The sequence below is a fragment of the Buteo buteo genome, chromosome 16 (assembly GCF_964188355.1).
Source record: "Buteo buteo chromosome 16, bButBut1.hap1.1, whole genome shotgun sequence".
Lineage (NCBI taxonomy): Eukaryota > Metazoa > Chordata > Aves > Accipitriformes > Accipitridae > Buteo > Buteo buteo.
This window is the reverse complement of record NC_134186.1, coordinates 23529071-23553789: the sequence shown is the minus strand read 5'-3', so window position 1 is coordinate 23553789 and position 24719 is coordinate 23529071. Positions and strand designations below refer to the sequence as shown.

The window sequence follows — 24719 nt, the reverse complement described above, 5'->3', positions numbered from 1 at the left end:
AGCCTCCACACAAAGGTCTTCAAGCCTCTCCACTTTTTGAGAAGACTCAGATTAAAATCCAGATTAAAACCAACTCTCCAGTCAGATCAATACATAACAATATTGTAACAATTCCAGCAGAGAACTTCCAAGATGCTATAAAATATTAACAATACAAAGTAGCCTTTTGAAGGAGAAATTTCCTCATCCTAACCATGTCGCTCATAACCTATTTGCTGAGCCATTTTCTGGACAGGTTTCCCAATATCCATTTGCTTGCAACAATGGAACAATTAACCACTTGGGTTTGCCCTTTTTCTTATGCTGCAATTGACACACAGAAGTTGTAGCCCATAAATGTAGCTCCTGGCTGCCAAAATTAAAAATTGCACTTGTGCATATGACTTACATTTTTCAATAGGACGCTTATACAAAGCTAAGGACTTTTAATATGTTAAGGACTTTTCCAAGGATTTCCTAATATTTCAAAATCCATAGAAAGCATTAGAAACTAAGTAAATGCATGCTTATCACTTAAAGAGTCACACAGACTTCTAAAATTCTGCCACTCAGTATAACAAAGAGGCTGTATGAACATAATATGCATAAGCTTCAAAATAAAGGAAAAGAAAGCAATATAAAACACCATAAATCTAGAGATTACAGAAAAGAAAAGGAAATTGCACAAAAGGAAAATAAGATTTTGGTCACAGTCCATTAAAGTGAATAAATAAGGAAATGTTCCAGTGGTATGTTTATATACTTAAAATTACATGAATTCAAGATGACAAATGGCCCAAATGTTTGTCTCCTATAGCTGGAGGATAATAAAGACAGGAAAACAAACCAAAGCAAAGCATGTACAGAAAGGAGAATATTCATCTCATATGTCTGAAATATCAGCCTTTTAACTTCCCCCTTCATAAGCCTGAGAAGTCTTCATTAGCATACTTCACAGTTAGTGTCACTACACAATTATGAATATTTTGTAACTAAAATTAATGTATGTAACTCAGTCCTACCCACATTTCTTTAAGCAAAACCATGGGCTTTGCAAGCACTCCCCAGCTTCCAGATCCTGACTGCACAGGTGGCCACCATCCCATTCTTCTCTTTCAAACAAACCCAGACGTGCTGAGCTGTCACACATTCCAGCAGGTCACTCAGTCTGGACAACCAGAGACCACACCAAGCACACTGGAAAATGTTCTTGGTCTGCAGTGTAGATCAGACCCTCTATTATGGGTACATAGTGTGTGAACTTCAGTATTCAGGTAGTCAGTTTATCATGTATCTATAAAGGAGGCTGTAAGTGCTGGGAATGGGGAAAGCATCTTGCTTACCAAAGTTTTAAGATGATTTATCAGCTACTGCCTTTTCTTAGCTCTGCTCTTCAGTCATCTCAGAGAAATGAACACTCTGAACCAATGGCCCATGACAAAAAATTCTGATGCATAATTTGAGAGCAAATGTTCAACAAGGATCTGATTCTACAGTGGCACTCTGACAGCATGGCAGTTCTGCCCAAACAGTAAAAATGCAATTAAGTAACGTGTAAAAGATTAGCAAAAGATTTGCCTCATCAGAACTATTTAAAATGCCATACATGAGAAATGAAAATAAGAGTCAGATACTAACTGCATAAGAGAAAGAGGCACCTTCTCCTTTGAAAATAAAAACTGGGGAAGTACCAGGAGATTTATTCAAAGCAATTAGCAATTATGGTACAATGGGAAACCTGCAATGATGTATAGCTGACTAGATACCAGCTGGACAAGCAGATAAAGGGAATCGTTTCGTTCATGCTAAAGAATGAAAATCTGGAGTCTCAACGCAATAGTACTACTCCCGATATCGGAACTGTTCTTTGTAGTTCAGGATTGCATGAAGCAAATTTCAGAAGCAGAATTAACACCATGATATCATGAAATATCGATTGTAAGAAATAGAAGGAAAAGTCCTAAACAATTTACTAACTATTGAAGTTCAGGAAGACTGTGGACTCTCCAAACATAAATTGATTTAAATGGTGAATAATTTATTTCTCCACTGTGTGTTTATAGATCATAGTAAATTCATGTTACTGACACGAGAAACAAAACCTTTGAGATATGATAGCAACAAAGACTTCTTTGAAGACAAGGAATGCTTATATCAGAAATATTATTGGGGAAAAGCAGAATTTTGTCAGAAATCAACCAGCAGACTTACATGCTGCGAATACCTCCAAGACAGACAAGAGAGAACCATTACAGGTAAAATGATAGCAGGTCATTACTGTGAAGCTAGTACGCAACTTACACAGGGGAAAACTTAAAAAGAGTATTTGAAGTTGGCAATGAAAAGAGAAGAATATTAAGACATGAATCAGTAAACCCAGCTCATGGTATGAGCTGCCTTAACAAGTCATTTCAGGATATTCTAGGAGAAGGTGTTCAGATATAGTGAAAAAAACAGACTCTAGAACCCTGGAATCTCAAAGCAACTCACTACTGAGCCTGCACCACGGGCCTAAAGCAGACTCCAGGTGATCCTGGGAACCAGGGGTTAGATACACATATAGAACCTTCCCTCAGCGCTTTGTGGGCACGTGGTGACTCACTTAGAGGCCCTAATGACCAGGACCTTCCTCTTCCCCTCAGCTATGATGTTGGCACTGAAATGACACTGAAAAAACCTAGAGAAACAGGAAGTCTCAATGAAGTATACAATGCCATCCACTCCTCCCTCCATAAAGAAATTTTAACTGCATGTTGCATGATATCACCATCTTTCTTGTTCCCTAGCTTTCAATAAAGGCATAAGATGAAAATTTCTAATTTGAAAAATAAAAACTTATAATTACTGTCAAAACTAAGAAACTTCTTCTATGTCATCTTTAGGATAGTTACACCTTTTCAGTTTGGTAATAGCTTTCTTTTGTCAGTACAACAGCTGGTATTAACTCATATTCATTACCTCAGGAAGCTGAGGTGTCCTCTTTTAACTATGCTACTTGGATCCAATAAAAGCTGTAAAGAAAACTGTTGCTAACTTATAAACTACTGTACAACACTCCTGATAAACTATAGATTGACTGACTCGTAAAATGGTTTGTTCCAGCATAGTAAGTAATAGTATTGGTTTGGCTTTGACACGCTAAAGTACATCACAAAGTGGTCTTAGATTGAACATGTTTTATTGTGGTTTTTGAGCGGGGATGGGAAACACTTGAATTTTCTCCCATCATTTATCAGAGGCTTTCCTGGTTTACCTTTCAAAATGACACAGAGGATAAAACATCCAAAATCTGATTGCTTGAACATTTTTAAATAACACAGCCTAATACAATAAGTAATGGTTTTATATTAGTTTCTGGAAGTTAAAAACTGCTATGTTTAGACCCTGACTATTTGCAGTATTTGCTGGTACCTGCTAACAGACCTATCAGTTGCAGACAAATGCACCATTTTCTTTCCAAATACATAATGATGCATGAAATCCAGGGGGCAAACTGTGTGGTTTTAGGTCACCGATTTGTCACAAGGCTATAAAACTGCTGGACAATGTAACTGTCTCCCATGCTTTAAGAAAAAAAAAAATCACTCTCTAATGTAAAAATAGAAAGGATATAAATAAACTTGATTTCAGTAAAGGTTTCATGGGATAACTGTCTCATTTCTATAAGGATTTCAAGGAACCATGGTAATTCCCATAGCTACAGTTAATAGAAAAGTTTGATGTACAGTGAGTCATGGAGCAGAATGCTGTAGAACTGAAGAATACAGTTACAGAATTTTGTGCAGAGCGCAACCCCTGTAACAGAAGAGGACTGAAAGAAAAAAATCTAAGCTCACAGATACATTTCTTTTTAGTTTATGTATCAATCAGCTGCACTGACAATTTTAATACCAAGACTTTATGTTTAATAAGAAGTTGTGCAACACACTTGATAGTCAAACATAAGAGTCAGTTTCTGACATTCCTTGTCACAAGTATTTCAGGACTCATTGTTCCATGAGTGTAACTGAGGAAGCGTAGATGTCTTAGAACAGCAAGCTTAGCAAAAAAAGGTATTCTTGCAGCAGGCCCTCACTAAAGCAATAGGCTATACTAAAATATGTTTCCCATATGAACTATACCAGTACAACTGCACCAATAAAACTGTGCACAGGTGCCCTCAAGGACATAAGTCTACACTGAGACTTGCTAGGTGCTATTCTTACTTTGCTACTGAACTGCTTCAGGATTTCAGCAAGTCATTCCATTTCTCTAAGTGATATTGTTTAGGACCTTCTCAATACCAAACTGATGACTGTTAAGATAGACATGATTTGCCCTGGAAAACATCCTTTTAAAATGTAGTATGTATCAGCTACCCATAGTAGCAGAAACACTTTTATGCCAGTATAACCATGTCAACAGAGTAAATCTTTTCCTTGAATAAAAATATCACAGGAAAACTTCTCCCTTTACAGACAATATCATACACAAGAGTTTCCAGGATATGGCTAATAATCACTGCTAGCTATTTATGCTGGATAGGTTTTCCAAAACTAAGACTTAACTACAGTCCTTGTCAATAGCTGGTGGCAGATATACAATCAACAATCCTAGATCTGAATTCTGATCTGTCCATTTCTTCTCCTCAACTTTGGTGTTCAATTAAGACACCCTTAGAGCTTGTTCTCTGTGGCAGACAGCATAACAGAAATGCAGAATAACCACAAATGAAGCCCTACTATTTAATAGGAAACAATCATGCAAGGCTCGCTAGAATGATGTATGACCCATAAACCCACACTTACTTTCCAACACAATGCCCATTCACAGGCATGTATTCATTATCTGTGCTGTTTGCTTCCTTGGACATAAGAGCGCATTGGGAAGAAGTAACGCATAAATAGACAAATGCTTGAGCATACACCAGTGAGAAAACAGTAGTCTTCCCTATTTGATTTGCCAACTGTCAGATTAACAACCTTCATTTTCAATCAAACCAAGCATGGTGAGGACATTTTTCTTAGCAAAGGACAAATCCTAAATTCCTTGAACACCCTAACCTGTTACCAGTGAGTAAGCATTAACTGGTCTTAGGTCTGTGCAAATATTAGTTGCTCTCTAAGAGACTAGAAAGAGGCTGAATGAGATTGCTTTTAATAACAGCAAAAACTAATGTCCCTGCTTTCTGAACAAGAAATAAATTCAGTACCTTTACAGACGGGTAAAGAAAACTCCCTAAAATCAGCACCATCTGAGACACAAATGTTAGAACAAAATGCTGTCTACTGGGGCTTTCTAATGAGATACAAACCTGGCAGAGAGATGCTGCACCAATTCCAAAGGACAGCAAACATCCATGTTTCTAAGCACGTTCTCTTCAGCCCCAAAGCAAAGAACACAGTATAGCAACAGGGTGATGCTACATCATCTGTGAAGTTGCTCAAACAAGAGGAGCAGATTGGAAGTAGCAGCCAAAATCCTGCTCAACACAAAAAAAAGAAAGATCTCACTGAGCAGACAGACAGAATGTTCCCAGCAATAAATTTATAAAGACTACCAAGAAATCAGGCTGGAAAGGGCAAAAGATTCCCAAAGAGGCATCCCAAAGTCAGATGCCAGTAAAGAAGACGATTCTCGTTGAGACACAGTGAGAATCAGTATTGAGGGGATTTTAGGTTTTTTGCAGCCTGACAGAATTTCTGTTATTTCTATTACTCAAAAATTGCAGCATGATATGAATCCAAATATTCAACATTTGTGGGTCAAAATTTAAATGCAAATTTTGAAAATAATACATAATCTTTATAACACTGTCAATTAAAATAAAACCAAACCACAACCAGGCCAGAAAGTTATTTAAGCCAGTATATGCATGCTTTTATATCCATATCATACAAAACAAAAGTTAGTATCATGTTACAAAATATCCCAAGGTACTTTTTAAGAATTTTTTTTTTTTAAACCATTAGCTTTATGGTGATATCCAGCCTTTTGGCAACTTCCAGATTTGGTGTGAAAGAAACAGTTCTGTTGGTGACAAGACATTACTTCATGACTCTTAGATAAAATGTAGCACTTGGCATCACATTTTTTACAAGGAAAAACTCATGTAGGCTACTTATTTACAACTCTGCTTATGGTTTAGTTAATGTCTTTATGCTTGTATTTGAGTTTGTGTAGGCAAAAGCATGAAATCAGCACTTACCCTTTTTTGGATTAAAATGTATTTATTTAGGTGTCATTCAAATGAAACTGCAGGTCCTGGTAAAGGGTAAAGACAAGACAACTTAACCAATGGCAACACAAAAGAAAAAAAAATCAGTTGGACAACATAAATGTAATGGCAACATAACAAATTCTCTAAGGTCCTCTTCTTTCACCCTTCCACAAACTAACGTTTTTGTTCCACAAGCAATATTTAAACAGGCTAATACTTACTCCCAGACTGTAATGTTCAGTCACAAAAGAAAGAAGTCCCCTGAGCTGGGGATCCCCATAGCATAAGGGAATATACAAGCTGTAAGAAAGGTGGCAGCTTCCAAACACATTTTAGGATTTAATCCAAATTTGTCACCTGTTTTCTCCCACCAAATCTTTGTAATTCACAATAACCCTTTCAACTGATACAGCCCCCTTTCTCCCTTGAGTCCTCCCAATTCTTATGCAGCCTTTAAGGTTCTGAACTGCACCTCACATAGAATTTTGTCCCTTCACACTGAATTTATTGTGGTACTCCTTGATAGTAAAGGTTTTCTTTTTTTCAGTTATGCCAAAATGGTCCTTACCAAAATGACAATACTTCATAAGAAAATCATAGAAAAACTCAAAGCAAACAACATCTATGCCTACTAAGTGTTCCAGCACACTTGCTAGGAGCTAGACACAGAGATATGTTTGCCTAAAAACTTTGAAGAAAAGAAACAGGATCTCTGGTTGTAACAAAAATATATAACCTAAACTAGATGCCTTTTTTCTTATGAAATATGCTAAATATAATAATGTAAAAAATTTATTTTCCTTTAACACTTAAGTTTAAGAGAGACACTTCATGTGATACAAAAGGTTCTGTACTAGTGAAGTATCTTAATCTGTTTCACTTTAATAAAAAACAATTTAACAGCATACTCACACTTGCTTAGATTGAAGAAGAAATTAAATCAAATCTCTGACCCTTACCAGCATTTTGCTGGTTTCAAGGCCAGTCTACCTGGGTATTATGTAGATAAACTGAATTTCTGGAAGTTTTCTATGGATAAACTGTAAGCTCTTAAAACAATACTGTTTGCGTGATAGTTAAAGTTATGAAAAACTTAAAACCCAGGTAGTGCTCCTGGACGAAAAAATACCAAAAGACTTACATTTTGTGTTTTCTCAGGTAGTCCTCTCCTGTAAAAATTTTTGCTTGATTATCTTTGAAATTGGGCTGAGCTACCTGGAACTTGTACTGTATTGAATACAGTGGTAATGTCATCTTTCTTCTGAGTCTATCCCAGTGTTTTTTGCAGGTCAGTAACAAATCTGTAACTGACTCAAACTCTGGAAAATGGGGTGACAGAAAGACATGGCAATTTTTAAGTGATGACAGATGTCAATACTACTTCATTCAATTTTTACACGAGTGAACGGAGGCACACACTAATCACTGAATCTTAGTAAGCAGACTAAAACTGGATTCAGAGACTACAACTTCTACTCTTCAATACGAAATCCATTAAAAACTCCCTTGACATACATATTCCTTTGCAGCACAAGCTTTGACAGCTTTCAGACGCACTTGTATATGAAAATGGCATATGGAGTCAACCTGCACAGGCAGAGAAACAATTTAAATTCTAGCCCAGTATTACCAAAATACATGAGAATATCTTTACCGCATCTAGTCTAGCTCATGATCCTGTTCCCTTTCACCTTCCATATCTAGAATCCTTTTACTCTAAACCCCAAACTTTTCCCTCATTAAGGCACAATTCCATTTACATAGATAAAAGCTAATTTAATCAACCAAAACCAGTCTAAATCCAGAGATGGCAGACTTGTTACAAGTTAACACCCAGATAACCTGAAACCTGTATCTAGCCCTACACAATCAGCCTCACAGATTGACACTTAACACTGAAAAAGTGAATACACACACCTCACAGCTCTTCCTATATTTATTTAATACAAATTGATGTCACAACCTGTATCTCAAATACTTCCTCTCATGAATTATTCCCCTTCATTAATTCCACACACTTCATCCTAAGCAGTAGCAGCCTTATTGAAGCCTCCTTGAAGGACAGCACTTCACAGTCTCTCTGTCATCACTGAGCCAATGTATGACTTAAGCAATATATATGGAATTCATAATGGCTTTCTTTAATGGTCAGATGAAACAGAAAATGGCACAGCCTACATGCTGTTACTGTCACATTACAATTAAAGCTTTGTATTCCTGTGCTTTAGAATCCTGGGTATCTCCTGAAGCAAGTATAAAATTATTTCTCACCTCCACAGGCTTTTAATTATTTCCAGATTACTATTTCACCAATTCTTCAACACTGTCACAAAAAGTTAGATGAAAAGACATCCTGATTTACAGTCTTGCATTTTAAAGGGATACAGACAATTTCAAAATTGTATTTCTACCTGAAAATATCTTTTCACTGATCTCTTACTAGTACTGACAAAGGCTACTCTGAATAACAGACTGCAAGAGAAATCCCCCCACTTTGCTGCTTTTGATCTTTTGTGCTGTTTCTAACATTTGTGCCCAGTTGGCTTCAGTATTCCATTATGCTAGGATTTTTTTTCTAATGCAAAATATAGCAAAGCCATAAAAAACTACTGCTAGGCCTCAAGAAGTTATATGTATTATTTTTAACATTTTTAGCTTAAGTTGGCTACATATTTCAAGCCAGTTGTTTTGCCCCTTAAGGCAAATTTAGTTTCTTTTAGGCTTGGCTAATATTTGCCAAATCCAAGGTCCTGACATAGCTACAACTTAAGAACACTTCCAATGAAACCAGGTCCAAAAGCTGTTTGAATCACATTAACCACCTAGATCTACACCCAAATATTTATGGTGAATCAAGACTGACTTCTATTGCACTAACCACTACCCTAGCTCAGTCCCAAAATCATTTGTTTAGAAAGAGGTGTCAGCTATTACCATACTATCCCATCTGCTGTGTCAACCCCAAGTAATGAGTATGGTATTACTCACTATTCTGTTACTAATATTAGTTTCTATGGCTCATCAAAATTATTTTTTAGGTTCATGCCATGCCTTTCTGTATTTGCTCTCACTATAATTCAGCTTTCTTACAATTACCATCCCCTGAAAATCTATTGGAAAGCCAGTTAGTTATAATGATTGGGGAGGGAACCTAAGCCTCTAGTGTGACTAACTGGGTGGCCTTAATTTGCTGCTGCTGTTATCAGGCTGTGATATACTGATGTACTATGGGCAATAGCTCTAAGTGGGCAGAAACATATAGCAGATGATCTCACAGATCTTTTCTGTCTCATTGTGTCACAACTCACCAACAACTCAGAAACGTGCAGGACACAAGCAAGACAGGTAGAACAGCCCAGTGTCTAACAAGTGTGCATGTCACATCTCATTTATGAGAACGGTAATGTTTTCAAAAGGCTATGCTGCCTTTGAAGAGGTTTGGAATGAGTTGTCATATCCTCTAAAAAATTCTGGGTTGAATCCAGTCTGGAAAGAGAGCAACCTGACAGAAATAGAAGTGCTCATCCAACACTTTCTTCTTGTAAGCTCTAGAATTCTCAACAGAAATAGATAAACCAACAAAAACTTTGTATAGGCATTAAGTGGTAATTTAAGGCTTTCTTTTAGATATCACTAACATCATTACAATTTGAAATCAGCATCAGTATTATAAATTTAAGGTACTTATTAGGACACTTGTATTCTGTTTATTATTATTATTGTTCCAGAAATGCCCAAGAATAAGTAGTGCATGGTGTCATTATCTAGCTGTAGAACAAACAGCAGTCAAAATTTCATACCTCCTCCTTGGAAAGATCCATTGTCCTGAAAACATTATAGAATTTAAAAAAAAAAAAAAAAAAACAAAAACAAAAAACCCAACTCCCCAGACTTTTGAGAGACATTCTAGTAACCAAGAAACTGTTTTTTCCTAAATGAAACAACAGATTTTCAAGATTTTTGTTTTATTTTAAATAGGTAACAGCTTCAGTAGCACTGATTTCGGGGGTGCAGGGGGGAATACTGTTGCGAGGAAGCTGAGGGGGGAGAATTCTTGGCTCCCCGAGATTGCCCTAGTCTGATAACACTGAAAGCTTTCCCTGCTTTAATTAGCTAGACCGCCTGACGAAGTACCTAACCCCAGCCGTGGAGCTGGGCAGGGCGTGCGGGGGCGGCTTGCTGCGGGCCCCCGCCGCAGCGGCGGGCGGGCACGGCGGCTCTTCCAGCGGGACACAGCCCTTTGTGTCCCCGACTTTCCTGGGGGGAAGAGAGGGGTTTGCCCAGCTTCAACTCCGGCTTGAAGCCCGACGTGTTTCCAACGCCTTCTCCCATTCTAAGGCACGGCGCTGCCCTCGAAGCAGGCGCTGCTCTCGGGACGGCATTTCACTGGCCTGGCACCTCACCCGGCCCTTCGCGACAAGCAAAACGGCCCCTCAAATCCCTGTTCCCTGGGCCGCGTTCCCTCAGCGTCAGCCCGGGCCGAGGAGGGCTGCGCTTCTCCCCTCATCGCCCAGCCGCCATACCGGCCAGGCTGCCGCACCCCAGCCGCCGCCTAGTCCCAGCCCCAGCCGTGCCTAGGAGCGACGACGCTGCAAGACGAGCCCCCTCCTTCCTCACCAGGCTACGCCTAACCCACCCCACGACTACCTCGAACTGTCCCCTGCGCTGAGGGAGACGGCCGCCGGGGGCCGCCTCAGCCCGCCTCACGCCCGCGGCCGCCTCACGCCCGCCCCCGCAGGGAGCGGGCCGCGCACGCGCACCGCCAGCCCAGCCAGGCGGCACGTCGCGCACGAAACCCCCGCCCGCCCTTGGCCACGTGACCTCCACCCCGCCGCTTAGCCTCCGTAGAGGTTGGTGTCGCTGTTCCCCATCTCTAGCCCGGAAGTGCCGCTCCGGGCCGCTCGGCGGTGGCGCTGCTCTATGGTAAGCCGGAGGGTCGGGGGTGGTGAGGGGCGGTTAATGGCCGCCACAAGCAGCGCGGCTGTCGCTGAGGGAACGCGGAAGTCGGGTGCCGGCGTCCCGGCGCAACGGAGGAAGAAGGTCCACGGCAAGGTACCGGGGCAGCCTCCTGCCGCCGGAGGGGTCGCGGGTGCGCGGCTGGTAGCGGGAGGGACACGGCGGCGCGGGGGCGGGAGGAGCCGGGCCGGGCCGGGCCTCGGAGGAGCAGGCCGCGGCCTGCAGAGAGCCCTTCCCGGTGGCGCCCAGCCACCTTCGGTCGCGGACGGGCCCGCTGCTCACCTCTCGCCCTGCTCTCCTCTCAGCCGGCCTGGCAAGCTGGCCTCTCGGAGGGTTAGTGCTCTCCGCAAAAGCAGACGAGCAGCCGGCCTTTCCGCTGGACTCACGGACGGTTCTCAAGACGCAGCCCTGGCTAGGGGCTCTCACGTTTGGATGAGGGTCTGTCGTGCAGTGCCTTGCAGCTGCTGAACATCCAGCGTAACACATTCAGACACGGGGTCGCGTCTGCAGTTTCAGGACTGTTCTTTCCCTTCGGCTTCTTATAACTCAGGGCTGCCAGTCTAAACTGTAGTTTCCTCCGTCCTTTGTTTCTGCCGGCTGCAAGAAGCTAGAAATCCCTTGCTGAATCTCTGCTAGTGCAGCAGGCTTATTGTGCGCTAGTGCTTCGCTGTTCTGATCCTCCTCGCTGTCTTCTGCTCTAGGTTATTGTGTTTGGTGCAGTAAACGCTAACTAATGATTTCACAGGTGTGAATACAGGCCTTCATTTTAGCATTTGGTTTTCGAAGCTCTCGCCTGCTTTCACCAACGAGAATTGAAAGGCAAAAAGCTGCGTACTCCTCCCAAGGGGAGGAGGGAAGAAATGCATCTGAAGCTTCTACCAAGAATTCTTACAAATCAAGTGGATGAAATACATAACTTATGTCACCGGCACACTATCATTTGAACAAGCTGTGGTGATAGAGTCAATGTGCTTTTCCTGTTTAATACAGTGGTATTTCAGGTAGTGTAGTAAACTGTCAAAACAGATACCTGCCAAAGAGAGCATTGTAGTATTTTCTGTTTTATAGACCAGAACATCTTCCAAGAGTTCCTATTTCTAATACATCTGCAAATTTTGACAATTCACATCATCACTTTTCTATTGACCTCATGTGCTTCCTCATCCACACACATAACCCCCACCTTCCACAGCAGGAATCAGTCAAAAGTACACGTTAGCATTTGAAGCAAGCTTGATGCAAAACCTATAAAAGGCTTCTTTGAATTGAGTTATTTGGTATTAGCTAAATTGCTTTGATTGTACACAGTTCCAGTTACCTTAGTTTGAAAGACAAACTTTGTGACCTAATGAGAAAAAGATTAGTTCTGAGTATAGTTGGTTCACTAAGATGGTAAAGTTTGACAGATGGTCTTTTAAAAGAGATTAAAAAAAAAAAAACAAACATTCAAAGTCAGTACCACAGTAAAAGTACGTAAATAGGCAAAGCCACTGGAACTCTTACGTAGTAAAACTTAACACTCTCAGTGCTCAGCAGGCACTGAGAATAAGAATTTTTAAAACTTCATTGACATCTACACTTTAGTCCTTATTTGTATTATTCAGTGCAGCTCTAAAGAGCTGTGCAGAGTCAAAACTTCAGGAGAGGTCTTTGTTAACAGAATATAGAAATCTTAGTGAAGAGGAGTTCAGACAGCCTAGCAATTTAGGACTGGACTAGGTCTACTGCTTAAAATACAGGATTTAGGTTTTGACCCAAGAAATCAGTGTTAAGCATTAGAATACTTAAGTCTTTCTATTTTCAGATAACTTGCAAAAAAACAAACAAAAAAAAACAAACAAACAAACAAAAAAAAAAACAAAAAAAAAACCAAGTTTGCTTTATTTTCAGAATGAAATACAGACCCTTTTTTGCAAACTTAGGTGTTTATAACATTGTACCTCTACATTGGAGACTCTTTGTGCCTCTGTTATTCTTGTTTTAATTTAAATATGAAAGCTGGAGCATTCTTAACAATAGACTGAGAAAACTTGTTTAAAAATAATTGTTCAGTTATACTCAATTCTGTCTTGACTTAGATATAAAATTATACTTTAAAACAAGTTTACTGGCCTGTGTATAGGCCAGCATGTCATTTATATTTGGATCAGTTAAATCACTAGACAATAGCATGTCCTGTGCAAGACCTTTAAATTACTGTGCATACAGTTTAATATACAGAAATGTGTTGTGTAATTGCTTCAGATATACACATCTGTTTCAGAAAAACTAAAGTATTACAATCAAGAGGATTTCTGCTGCAAAAATGCTCCAGGCAGTGGTTTTCAGAGTAATTGTAAAAAGCCTATTAACTTCTCATTGTTCTTTGTTACACAAACACAGCAGTGCAAAAGTATTTCTGTATATTGGATGAACTTACACATTTCATGTCATTAGGTTGTGTGTGATGCTATTTGCTTTTATTTTATTGAAAGTAGCATCCCAGACTTTGTCCATTATACAGTTAGCTGTTACTTTTATTGATTAAAAAGCCATATTACCCTGTTCAGTGGTTAGCACAAATAACTATGTGTCATGGTTTAACCCCAGCCAGTAACTAAGTACCACAGAGCCACTCATTCCCCCACAGTGGGATGGGAGGGAGGATGGGAAGGGTAAAAATGAGAAAGAAACTTGTGGGTTGACTTAGAAACCGTTTAATAATTAAAAGAAATGTTAAAAAAGAAATGTAAGGAAAAGAAAGAAAAAAAAACCAAAGAGAGGGAAATAAAATCCAAGCAAAACAAGCAATGCAAGTGAAAACAATTGCATACCACCAACTGACCAATGCCCAGCCATTCCCTGAGCAGCATCCCCCCCCCTGCCCCCCAGTTTTATTACTGACTGTGACATCATATGGTATGGAATATCTCTTTGGTCAGTTGGGGTCAGCTGTCCCAGCTGTGTCCCCTCCCAGCTTGTGCACCTCCAACCTACTCACTTGCAGGGCAGTGTCAGGGGCAGAAAAGGCCTTGACACTGTGTAAGTACTGTTCAGCATTAGCTAAAACATCAGCATGTTGTCAACACTGTTTTCAGTACAAGTCCAAAACATAGCCCCATATAAATTACTGAGAAGAAATTTAACTCTATCCCAGCCAAAACCAGTACACTGCTTTTTAATTTGTCTGATTTTTGTCTTTGCAGAGTAGTGTGTAGGTGAACATTAACATCCCAGTTAGGTTGTATTCATTGTAATTAAGGTTCTCAGGTTTTGGAAGTGAATTCCTTCTTTTAGTAGAAATTTGTCCTTTATGTTGCAGTAGAAAATAGTGCGAGATGGGCTCAGGCTCTGATGCGTTAGGACCAGCATTGGATTTGCAACAAACTTTGGCATGTGAGACCACGCTGCAGTAGCTAGCTTTGTATTTGGTAATTAAATTAGCGTTTAACTTTAAATAACTGCCCAATATTTACATCAAACAGACATGGCACTCAGTTGGAGAGCGTTGCACACAAAGGCTGCATGACCACAACAACTGCACACATTTAGAACCATCAGTCTTTGTGTATACCCCAGGCTGTTTCTTGAAAAGGCTCAGGCTGATTCTGTGTGCCCTGACTTGCACCTGGCACACATGGGAAGAACACACAGGAAAGCACTGTTAGATATGAGTTGCTAACTGACATCAGGCAGCCTGTGCAGCTTACCTTCAGCAGCTTTTTTTCCTAGAAGCTACTTGGAAACAGGATGGATTAATTGTTTACCCATCAGCAGTCTCTTCCTGTGGACCATCTTAGCAACTGGTCTTGACTAGCAGGGATTGTGCCAAGAGAGGGGGCCCCTAGGAAACTGATGACCAGGGCAGGCTGCTGTCTGAACAATTCGTCCACTTCATACCTTGCTCCCAGATTGCTTTTGAGAAGTAATGCTACTAAACATTTTGAATTGATAAGTATTATAGCTGGAAAAAAATGCCTTTGAAAGGAATATAAGATGCATAGTTTAATTCCAGAATTAAATTTAGTGTATTTTTAGTCTTATCTAGACTAGAAGGCTATAATTTCTTTACATGTTTTTTTTTTAATTACTTAAACCTCGTCTCTCAAGCTTACAGATAAAGGTTTGCAGCACAAATCTGATTGATTTTAATGCTTTCTCTAGGGTGATCTTCATAGAAACTACTAAAGACTTCAAAGAATTCATTTTAGGCAAAATAAGTGAAATAAGTTGTTCTGATAAAGTAAAATGGATCCTTGTTCAGTTGGAGTTCAGCTTCAAGCTACCAATGAATGCCATAAGACGTATTACACCCGTCACACTGGCTTCAAGACTAAGCAAGATATATCTTCATCTGATCTACTGTTACTTCAGCTTAGAACTGGAATAACCCTTTCCGAGAACAATACAATCTGCTTCCACCATGCAAAAATTTACATTGAAAGATTTGAAGACTTACAAAAATCATGTTGTGATCCCTTTAATATACACAGAAAACTATCAAAGAAAAACTTACGAGCAATTGACTTAGACGATGCAACTTTTCTAAGTGCCAAGTTTGGAAGACAGTTTGTACCTGGTTGGAAGCTTTGTCCCAAATGTATGCAGATAATAAACGGAAGCGTGGATGTTGAATCTGAAGATCGCCAAAGAAGAAAACTTGATTCGGACGTATGTATATGGATTGGTTTTCCCACCCCCCTAAGTTCTGCAAGCTATTGGAATTGGGCTTCATACAAGTCCTGCATAAAGAAATTAATTTTTTTTAATAGAAACATGAAAGGGCATAGTCTTTTAGATGTGTGGGCGTTTACTGTATTGAAACCTTTATTTGGAGGACCTTAGAAAAATCCTCTTCCCGAATTAAGTATTATGGCCTTTTAAATTCAAATGATTGTGTCTACTAGGGTGACTTACAACTCATAAGTTTATATAAATACCAGACTGCTGCTGCTGGTATTATAAGTTGTTACTGGAGCCTTGCAAAAAACAAGCTTGTGTGCTTAAAACTGAACACTGCAAAGGTTGCTTCTAAGGATGTTGAGATAAACTTCTGGTTTAGTCTCTTCAGTTTAAAAATAAAATCCACTTTTTCTAGCAGTTCATTACCAAGTGAACCTGCACGGAGGTGAATTAGGTGTACTCTTGTGGTGGTGTCTGAGCTGTGAAGGCCATGGCGTTTGTTCAGGGGCAGTAATGAACTGGTGTGGGAGGATAATGCTCTAAGTGCTGAGTTTGGAATACAGCTCGTACATTGTTGGATCCATTGTTCAAGATGTATGCAGGTAATCAGTCAAAGTGTGAGCAACCAAATCAGCAAGAGGTCATCCATATATGCCCTGTGGCAAAGCAGAATTGCATTCTAGGAGCTGTTGTCCCTTTTAGCCCAGGGAATGTTGCCCAACTGTATTTTTCAGTTAAATGTCAGTATGATTAGGAGACTGATAGGGGGTGAAATTTGAAAGCATTGATTAAAACTGCTACTACAAAGCTTGCATTGTTGGGTTTTGAGAAGTTGTTTCTCCTGGGAAATCCAGTGCTTAGAGTTGAGGTCAACAATTTACCTAAGTTATTACAATATCCTGGCTCAACTGGATGTTTTCTTAGGAATTTAGGTTTGTATTTGTAATAATGAGATTTTCTGTCTTTGTTCAGGGGCGTACAGCTAAGGCTTTAAAGTCTCTACAGTTTGCTAATCCAGGACGACAGACTGAATTCACTCCTGAGACCAGCAAGAGGGAAAAAAGAAGGCTGCAAACAAAAAATGCATCATTTAATTCAGACAGGTGAGCCGTTTCCTGGATTTCAAAATAAAATAGCCTTGGTGGTCAGTGTCCCTGTAACACTATAACATTCTCTACATAGAGGTTTGCATGTTTATGGATTGCTTTTTTGGTTTTGAGGATGTTAAAGCTCACTCTCATTACTGAGATAAACAAAACAGAGGATGAAGTGTTAGCATACAGTCTGTATTTCAGGCAATTAAAATACAAACAAGTATTTGTTAAGGCATGATAATACTACACAGATCATAGATGAAGCTATTTGTGCATAAACTAAAATTCTGATAATAAGCTAAATTTGAATACATAAGATCAAGTAGACTACACTTAAAATATTGGAGTTGTCATCTTTCAGTAAACTCAAGAGTTATACCCTGTGAACAAAAGTGTGCAAGTTAGGACCTTACCTTCCTTTTTTAAAAGGAAGTTAGTGTTGAAGTTGGACAATACTAGATAACAAATTACAACCTTGTAATGTGACTGATTTTAAAATCACGCTTTCTACAGAGGAAAGGTATATGCAGCTGAATTTTGTCTGTCATTTTCCACTAAAAGTTTGGACCAATTCAGTCTTGTCCTAATAGGAGAGCAATAGAAATCCCAGCTTTAACTAGTCATACAATATTTGTTAAAATATGCAAGATAGATCACATTAATGCCTTTCCCCTGCTCTCCACCTAAGTTTAACCTTACAAGACAGAAACAGACACTAGGTGTGCTGCTGACAAACTACACATCCTTCTCTCCATTTGTTTCTTCTACTCAGTTTGAGTAGAAGTTGCAACCAGGGAAATGTTGTTGAAAACTTTTGTTAGGAAAACTTTTTCTATGTATGTAGTAAAACTCTGGATCAAAAGTGGTGTGGCACCTCTGACATTAGAGCTATTCAGAACTCAACTACATGCAGCCCTCAGCAACCTAATTTGAGTTGACCTGGCTTTAAACAGAAGGTCAGACAAGGTGACTTCCAGACGTCCTTTCCCAACAGTTTTTCTGTGATTCTGCAGTTTAACAGAACTCTTACAGGGATGGGTAATGATAAAAGCATAAAAAATACTTTGAAATTAGCATATGCACACCCTAAATGATTCTGCGTGACCTCCTTTGAATTACAGCTACAGGTTACAAAACAAAAGTAAATTAAAGGGAGCATTTCACATAATCTGAAAGGTAATCTGAAGTTTACTTCATATAACTAAGAGTATTCGTAAGTGCTTGAATAAGTGTGCTATTGAAGAAATAAAAACTTCCCATTCTTGAAATTATTTCAAAAGCACCGTGGCGGAGATACAATTAGGACTGAGAAATATTGTCAAATACAGTAACATACATACATTTTTTGAATCAACAGCGTGTTAAAATGAACAACTGAAGAAAGCAAACTTCTGTCCACAACTACTAGCAGCTTTGCATCAAAATGGGTGGATTTTTTAACATGGAAGTAACTGTTGTTTTTCTTTATACAGGCAAGTTATACCAGCCAAGAGTAAAGTCTACGATAGCCAGGGGCTACTACTTTATAGTGGGATGGATCTCTGTGATTGTCTTGATGAAGATTGCCTGGGATGTTTCTATGCTTGCCCCAAGTGTGGCTCCAACAAGTGTGGAGCTGAATGTCGCTGTGACCGCAAGTGGCTATATGAGCAAATTGAGATAGAAGGAGGGGAAATAATTAGAAATAAGCATGTTGGTTAGTGTGTATGCACATTATTTATCCTGAGTATATATTCCATGCTTTGATTAAACACAGCACATTCATCATTTAGTGGTTTAATGAAAGCCATTGGAATTTATCTCAAGCCACATGATTAATGTGCTCACTTTCACATTCATTTTCAGTGTGATTATGAAGATAATTGTACTACTGTCTTTTCACACTTCATTCTACCTTGTACTCAGTCTTGTTAGCCATCCAAGTAAGTCTCATTGAACAATCTTTCCCTGTATTTAAGTATAAGGTACTAAATTTTCATGTGAGAGATCCTGAGCCACTCACTATGGTTTCATGTACTGTTTTGTAGAGTGTATGTATCCCTCATTTTTCCTTCTCTAGTTCAGGATCTCATGGTTTTCAATCTGGTTTATGTGAAACACTCTAAAAGTTCTCAGTGAATTTACATGCAGTGTTAATAAAGCTCTCTCCAGTATTAACAGTGCATGCTGTATCTTGTATAGATTATCCCAGCAACATCTGATAAATTCAATCCTGTTCACTTAAATGGATTCAAAGGCAATTAGGAGTTCAGATCCTATCCAGTTTACTGGGATTTGAGATCAAGTTATCCTTATGAATTAAAGTCTCACTGTTGAAGTGTTTAAATTAAATTAAATTGTCAAGGCATTGAAAAATAACATTAAAGTATTTAATTATGGTAGTGTTTTGTTGATTTCTGTATCACACAATTGAAATAATTTTGCTGTATTTGTTATCAGTCTGTAATTGGGCTGGACTGGTAATTCAACAGCCCTCTCCCCTTTTTTTCTTTTTACTTGTTTTTAAGGTAAAAGTTTACATGCAGCTGAAATGAATTTGAGTGTCTGGTCCCAAACTAAGAATATCCAGACTGCTACAAAAAAAACCCCAGTTGAATTGAAAATTGAAGTTATGTTTAGTTGATGCATTATCTATCCTCAGGACATTAAAATTTTACAATACAACAGGATTTATGGAAAAGAGAATTTATAATTGAAATCTTAGTAGTATTAAGCGTTATTCCTTCATATTTTTGTTGTGTTTTGGATAAATTACCTATTTCTGTGGTAGGCTTGGAAAATCTGCGTGTTCATTGGGTCACATTTATTCAAGAACACTGTTAACTATTGATTTCTGAAGACTTGGTAAAGTTGTATAATCTTGCTATTTGTTTAGAATGTTTTCTGATAGGTGTCATGAAGGTTGCATTGCTAAAATCCAGTTATGCTTTGAGTTGTACTGACATCTGCTGGTTCTAGTGAAGTATAAGCATCAATTTATACTACATTGTTATTAAATCTGCTACAAAAATAAACACACTTTCTTTTTTTGGTCAGAGCATTGGCTGTTCTTCCAATGGATGTCTCTCATTGGCCTTGGATTCCAGACACATTTATCACAAGAACCATCATACGAGTTCATTTAGGGAGAGCAGCACACTCTTCACGCTTTTCCAGATAGCAACACCACAACTGAGTAATAGCCATGGCTTTCCTTACATGCAAGTGGCATTTAATACATTTTACTTTGTTGACTACAGGGCATGCTTATCCTGACAGCAGTTAATCTTGTGTGCTTGATCCATGTTTGGAACTGTTTCATCTCTTAAGCAACCTTTTGAATTAGATGAAAATATAAATAGATACCTCCATGAAAGTGAGAGGGGAAAAGCTGGTCCAATCTTGTATTTTTTTTTATTATTTTTTTTTTAAATTTAGACCAGAGTCAGCAGTACCCATTGTTAATAAACTTAACAGACTTCCAACTGTTTGAGAAATATAACTTATCTCTTAAGTCCACAGTTAGATTTCGGATTCAGTAACTGTTAAAGCATTTCACTGAAATGAAACGCGAGTCTACCAGTAGCTTAAATTGCCTAGAGCATCCCATTATTAGAACTGTATTTCTCCATCTCCATTAAGTCTCTGAAAAGTTGGTATTTCAATCTCTCATTTTATAGATTCACTGGCAATTAGTACTTTCCCAAATAACTCACTCATTCGGGTTGTTTCCTAACAAAGTGCATAGGACTGCTGTTTGACTAAAAACCTGTGCTAAGTACTGGGTACTGTTGATTGTTATAGAAGCTACAGGAGACTTGGGGGGGGGGGGTCCATTAAAACAGGACATCTGGTGTTGGTTGTTCACATGTCCTGCTTAAGTATTTAGGGCATTTCCATTTAGCTGCATTTCCGTAACATGCCTAGGCTGTAGTGTGTTCAATAGTATGTTTTTATACACTTCATGTCCCCCTCATCTATTTTTTTCTGTTAAAATACATTGTTGCAAGTCAAAATTTACAATCTTACTAGATTTAAGATGCTTACAGCTATGAATTTCTCTTATTTTTTTCCTGTATGTTTTTATAAACACCACACAAAACTTACCCCAGCATAATACCCAAGCTATTTTATCATCATCTAAAAGTGATTGCACATTGTTCCAAACAACATATGTAGGTCCCCATCTTTCAGAATTACTCTACAACTAAGCCTGCTAAACAGTATGTTCTTTTATTATAGCCGAAGGAAACAACTACTTTCCATAAAAGCCAAAGTTCATAAACCAGGTATAATAACCACTTTAAACTCTGCATGCATTAAAGAGAAAAGCCAACTGCAAATATATCCCAGTTACCATGTTAAAACTTGCCTTTTGATATTAATTGCAAAAATTAATGCCTAGACAAAGTTTATATATTCAAAAGACAGAAATCAATGACAGTAAAAGAACCTGTTTTATGAATGATACATATCCTGTGGATCAATTTGAGTTTATTGAACAGAAGCTACAGCTTTGTGCTCTCAAGTACAGTGTTAAGTACTGTTTTGGTTTCTTTTTCATATAGAGCAAAATTCACATCAGGTTTAGAAGATGGTCAGATTTAACATCTTCTGAAGTCAGTGGGAGTTCTGTGGACCTCGTGAGAGTTACCACACAACCTTGAGGTCATATCTAAGATGGGTTGTGCCCACTCTTCCCCCCACCCCCCAAGTGGAGTTGAAAGTTTCAAACTGATGAAACATGCCCTGGGATACTTTCTGTTAAATACTCAAACAAGAAGTGTAAATGCTCAAATAACAATATAGTACAGTCAGCTAATTAACTCAGAGAATGTGTTATATTAACATTTTTGGCATCTATGCTACTAAAAGGCATTTATCTTTGGGAGATAGGTACATTATAAACTTAGACACAGCTTGAATTTGGTTTTGTTTTAATGAATTAAGTTCCTAACTCTTAGAAACTAACATAAGGAGACTGTAACTTTTGAATCTCTTGGCTGACCATTCAAGACATCAGAAACAGCAGGAAGTGGACAGACCTACTCAAAAAGCATGATTTTATAAGTCCAGAAGTCAGAACTAAAGCCTCTAAAGGAAAAAAAGAAGACTGAGTTAAAGTGACTGTATTTTTTATTATTATTATTTTAGACCTGTTTTAATGTTCTTTTTAGGCTTTTCATACAGGTGTTACCCATATTAGCCAGAATGGACCAATAGACAACTGCACAAGAGCTCACACTGAAATCCCATAGTGACATAGCTACACAGAGGTTAAGTGTTCAGGTGGCCATCTGTCACTTGTTATGTGACAGAAACAGCTACAGCTTGCTGGAATCAGCATTAAAGCCTTTGAGTTCTCTTAGTCTCATGAAAAAGCAGAAACATACATTTTCCAGTTTCAATTTCGTTGTTTTCCCTCTAAAATTAGAGCCATTTTTTGGTCATATTTGTGTCTCAATAAATGCAGAATTTCAGCATTTTTCAGCTGATTTCTCAGTGGAATATAGGATGTACAGACATGCAGTAGCTTGTCCCTCATGATCCAGATAATTTTCCACAGTAATTCTTCAGCAAACCTTCTTAAAGTTTTATTCACATTTACAGTGACTTCTAACCAGTCGATATCATACTAGACAACTTTATTTAAACAGACTAAACAGCTCTCTCCAACTTTAAGTTATGCATGCTTTTAAATCCTGCTAATAGTAGAGGAACAGTTTATAAAAGGTTTATACTTGTATTTAAATATCTTTAAAAGTTGCATCTAATGTTTACCAATGTGGAAGCCATAACCAGAACTATTGTATTCATTCACTGCAATTAGATTTCAAATTAACAGCTCTCCTCCAAGCACATACTAAAAAATTATCATAGGGAGGTGTGAACAGTTGCAATTCAACTGCCCAGTTCACTCTTTGTAGGGGTTTTGTTCAAAACTCATTACCCTGCTCTGAAATAGAAGTTTTGCATTGTAAAAATTCCTCATACCCAGCAGAGGGCATCAGCTTACTGCAAACCTGACCATGAATTTCTTGTGCACCTTTTAAGAGCTGCATCCCCAGTCATCTGAGCAGAGGGGAATTCATCATTCCACACATTCAGGAATCAAGCCCAGGACAAGAGGGTCATTATCCACAGCTGCGAGGTTGAAACACAGTAGACTCAAGTACAAGATTAGCACTTCAAAAAAGGAGAAATTCATTTGCTTTTTGGTCTTTATAAGAGCTTCTCACCCAGGCCCCCAGGTACCTTGCCAATTGTTAGTTCTTTTAACTAGAGATCAATGTGATTTTTATAGATACATTTAAAATTTACGGTGTTCACTATGAAACCTTGGTTTAGACCTTCTACCTGAGCATTCCCTTAGAAATTCAGTATCAGTAGCCAAGAAAGCCGCCCACAGCAGGGTCCTACACTTCTTAGCAAAACAGGAAACCTTCTGACATCCACACTGGTGCTACTGCCAGTGTGCAATACACAGCTGAATAACCACACATCTCCTGTTTCCTAGACAAGCGGGTAAAATACTCTGACAGTATTTTATCAGACAAGCTGCAGTAGGAACCAGAAGGAGCCTAGCATAAGCTGTGGTAGGCCAGAGTGGGGAAAGACAAGAGGGGCAGCCAGGGATGGGAAAAGTTTCCCTTTACTAGGGAAAATACTAGGTGTCCTAGTATTACTAAGTGGTGAGAAAATTGCCCTAGTTCTTCTCTTCTTCCCCCAGCTTCCTTTGGCAGCCCTTCACATGCGCTTGCCAGCAAATTAAATCTGTATAGCACACTAAATTACTTGCCCTTCTAGGCTCTAGTTAGGGCAATATTAACAACTGGAGTGTAATAAACTCAGTTCTCCATCTCACCCACAGGTGACAGCACTATCTACTATAACCTCCTGAGCGTAAACAGTGATTTACTGTCCATGCAGAGCCCAAAACTGCAACCAGAAGTAAAAGCAATCCTCTTCTGTCATTTTCTGATTTTCTCCTTGTTATTATTCCATTTGTTCATGCATTTTAATTGATAGCTCTCCCTACCTTAAATTGTTCATTTTAGCTACTGAATTAGTACCATGAAGCAGACAACAGTCTTTTATATATATATAAAAAAAAAAAAATAGTCCCAGCAAGCACCAGCTAAGCATCCTAAGTGAGTCACTTAAAGAACCATCAGAACTTAAAAACTTCTCAAAAAGAAGTCACTAGGATCCTACTCAATTCACAGTTCTTAAGGCCTCATAAGTCATCTAAGAAACTGGAACTAAGGATCAAAGTATGTTCTCCAGAGCCCAGCCCAGATAGAGAAGAAAGAAGCATCATAATCTAATGTACATATAAAGATCACAGAGTTCTTCAATTAACACAACTACTTTGCTTAAACATAGAAAATCAGATTTTACTGACTTTCAGGAGCAAAGTTAAGTTTCCTAAATCCAGTATTTCTTGTTCTAGTTCATCCTTCCTAGGAGTATCTGATAATCCAGATGTATTCAAGAGAATGAGTTTTCTCCTCACTTCATTTTCTATTGCAAGTTTGTAGCACAAAAAAAATTCCCCCCCCCCAAAAACAAACATTAAAATCCCCACCACCAAACCTCAAGGCTGCTCCTTCCCTTCTAACACAGTAGTGCTCTGGGACGTGACTCCCTTGGCAGTTTCCAATCAGGTGGTCTGGATCTTGCCAGCTGACTTCAATGTTGCTGCAACCTTTCTCCTGACAACCAGCTCTTCTTAGTAAGCATTAATTAGAGTGATTATATTTCAGCTTAGTTTTCTGTTACTACCTTTGTGCTGCTTCCTGGGAGTTTCAGCTCAATCTCTAAGAAAAGAGAAAAATCAGTTATTACTC

At 38.8% G+C, this 24719-nt stretch overlaps 1 protein-coding gene across 2 annotated transcripts; it reads left to right on the top strand.

Moving 5' to 3' along the window:
* The first annotated feature begins 11096 nt into the window (after positions 1-11096).
* On the top strand, positions 11097-19927 carry ARL14EP (ARF like GTPase 14 effector protein). Of its 2 annotated transcripts, XM_075048208.1 has the most exons (5): positions 11097-11230; positions 11880-12135; positions 15278-15784; positions 16769-16899; positions 18363-19927. In XM_075048208.1, exons 3-5 carry the CDS (start codon positions 15362-15364, stop codon positions 18589-18591), a joined length of 783 nt encoding a protein of 260 aa, XP_074904309.1. In that variant the 5' UTR covers positions 11097-11230; positions 11880-12135; positions 15278-15361; the 3' UTR covers positions 18592-19927. The 2 variants fall into 2 exon arrangements, with proteins under 2 accessions (XP_074904309.1, XP_074904308.1); XM_075048207.1 differs by lacking the exon at positions 11880-12135 and having other exon boundaries at positions 11099-11230.
* Positions 19928-24719: the final 4792 nt, after the last annotated feature.

Coding starts and splice junctions, on each gene's coding strand:
- ARL14EP (XM_075048208.1), top strand. CDS start 15,362: ATGGATCCTTGTTCAGTTGGAGTTCAGCTTCAAGCTACCAATGAATGC. Junction 15,785..16,768: donor GAAGAAAACTTGATTCGGAC/GTATGTATATGG, acceptor GTCTTTGTTCAG/GGGCGTACAGCTAAGGCTTT. Junction 16,900..18,362: donor GCATCATTTAATTCAGACAG/GTGAGCCGTTTC, acceptor TTCTTTATACAG/GCAAGTTATACCAGCCAAGA.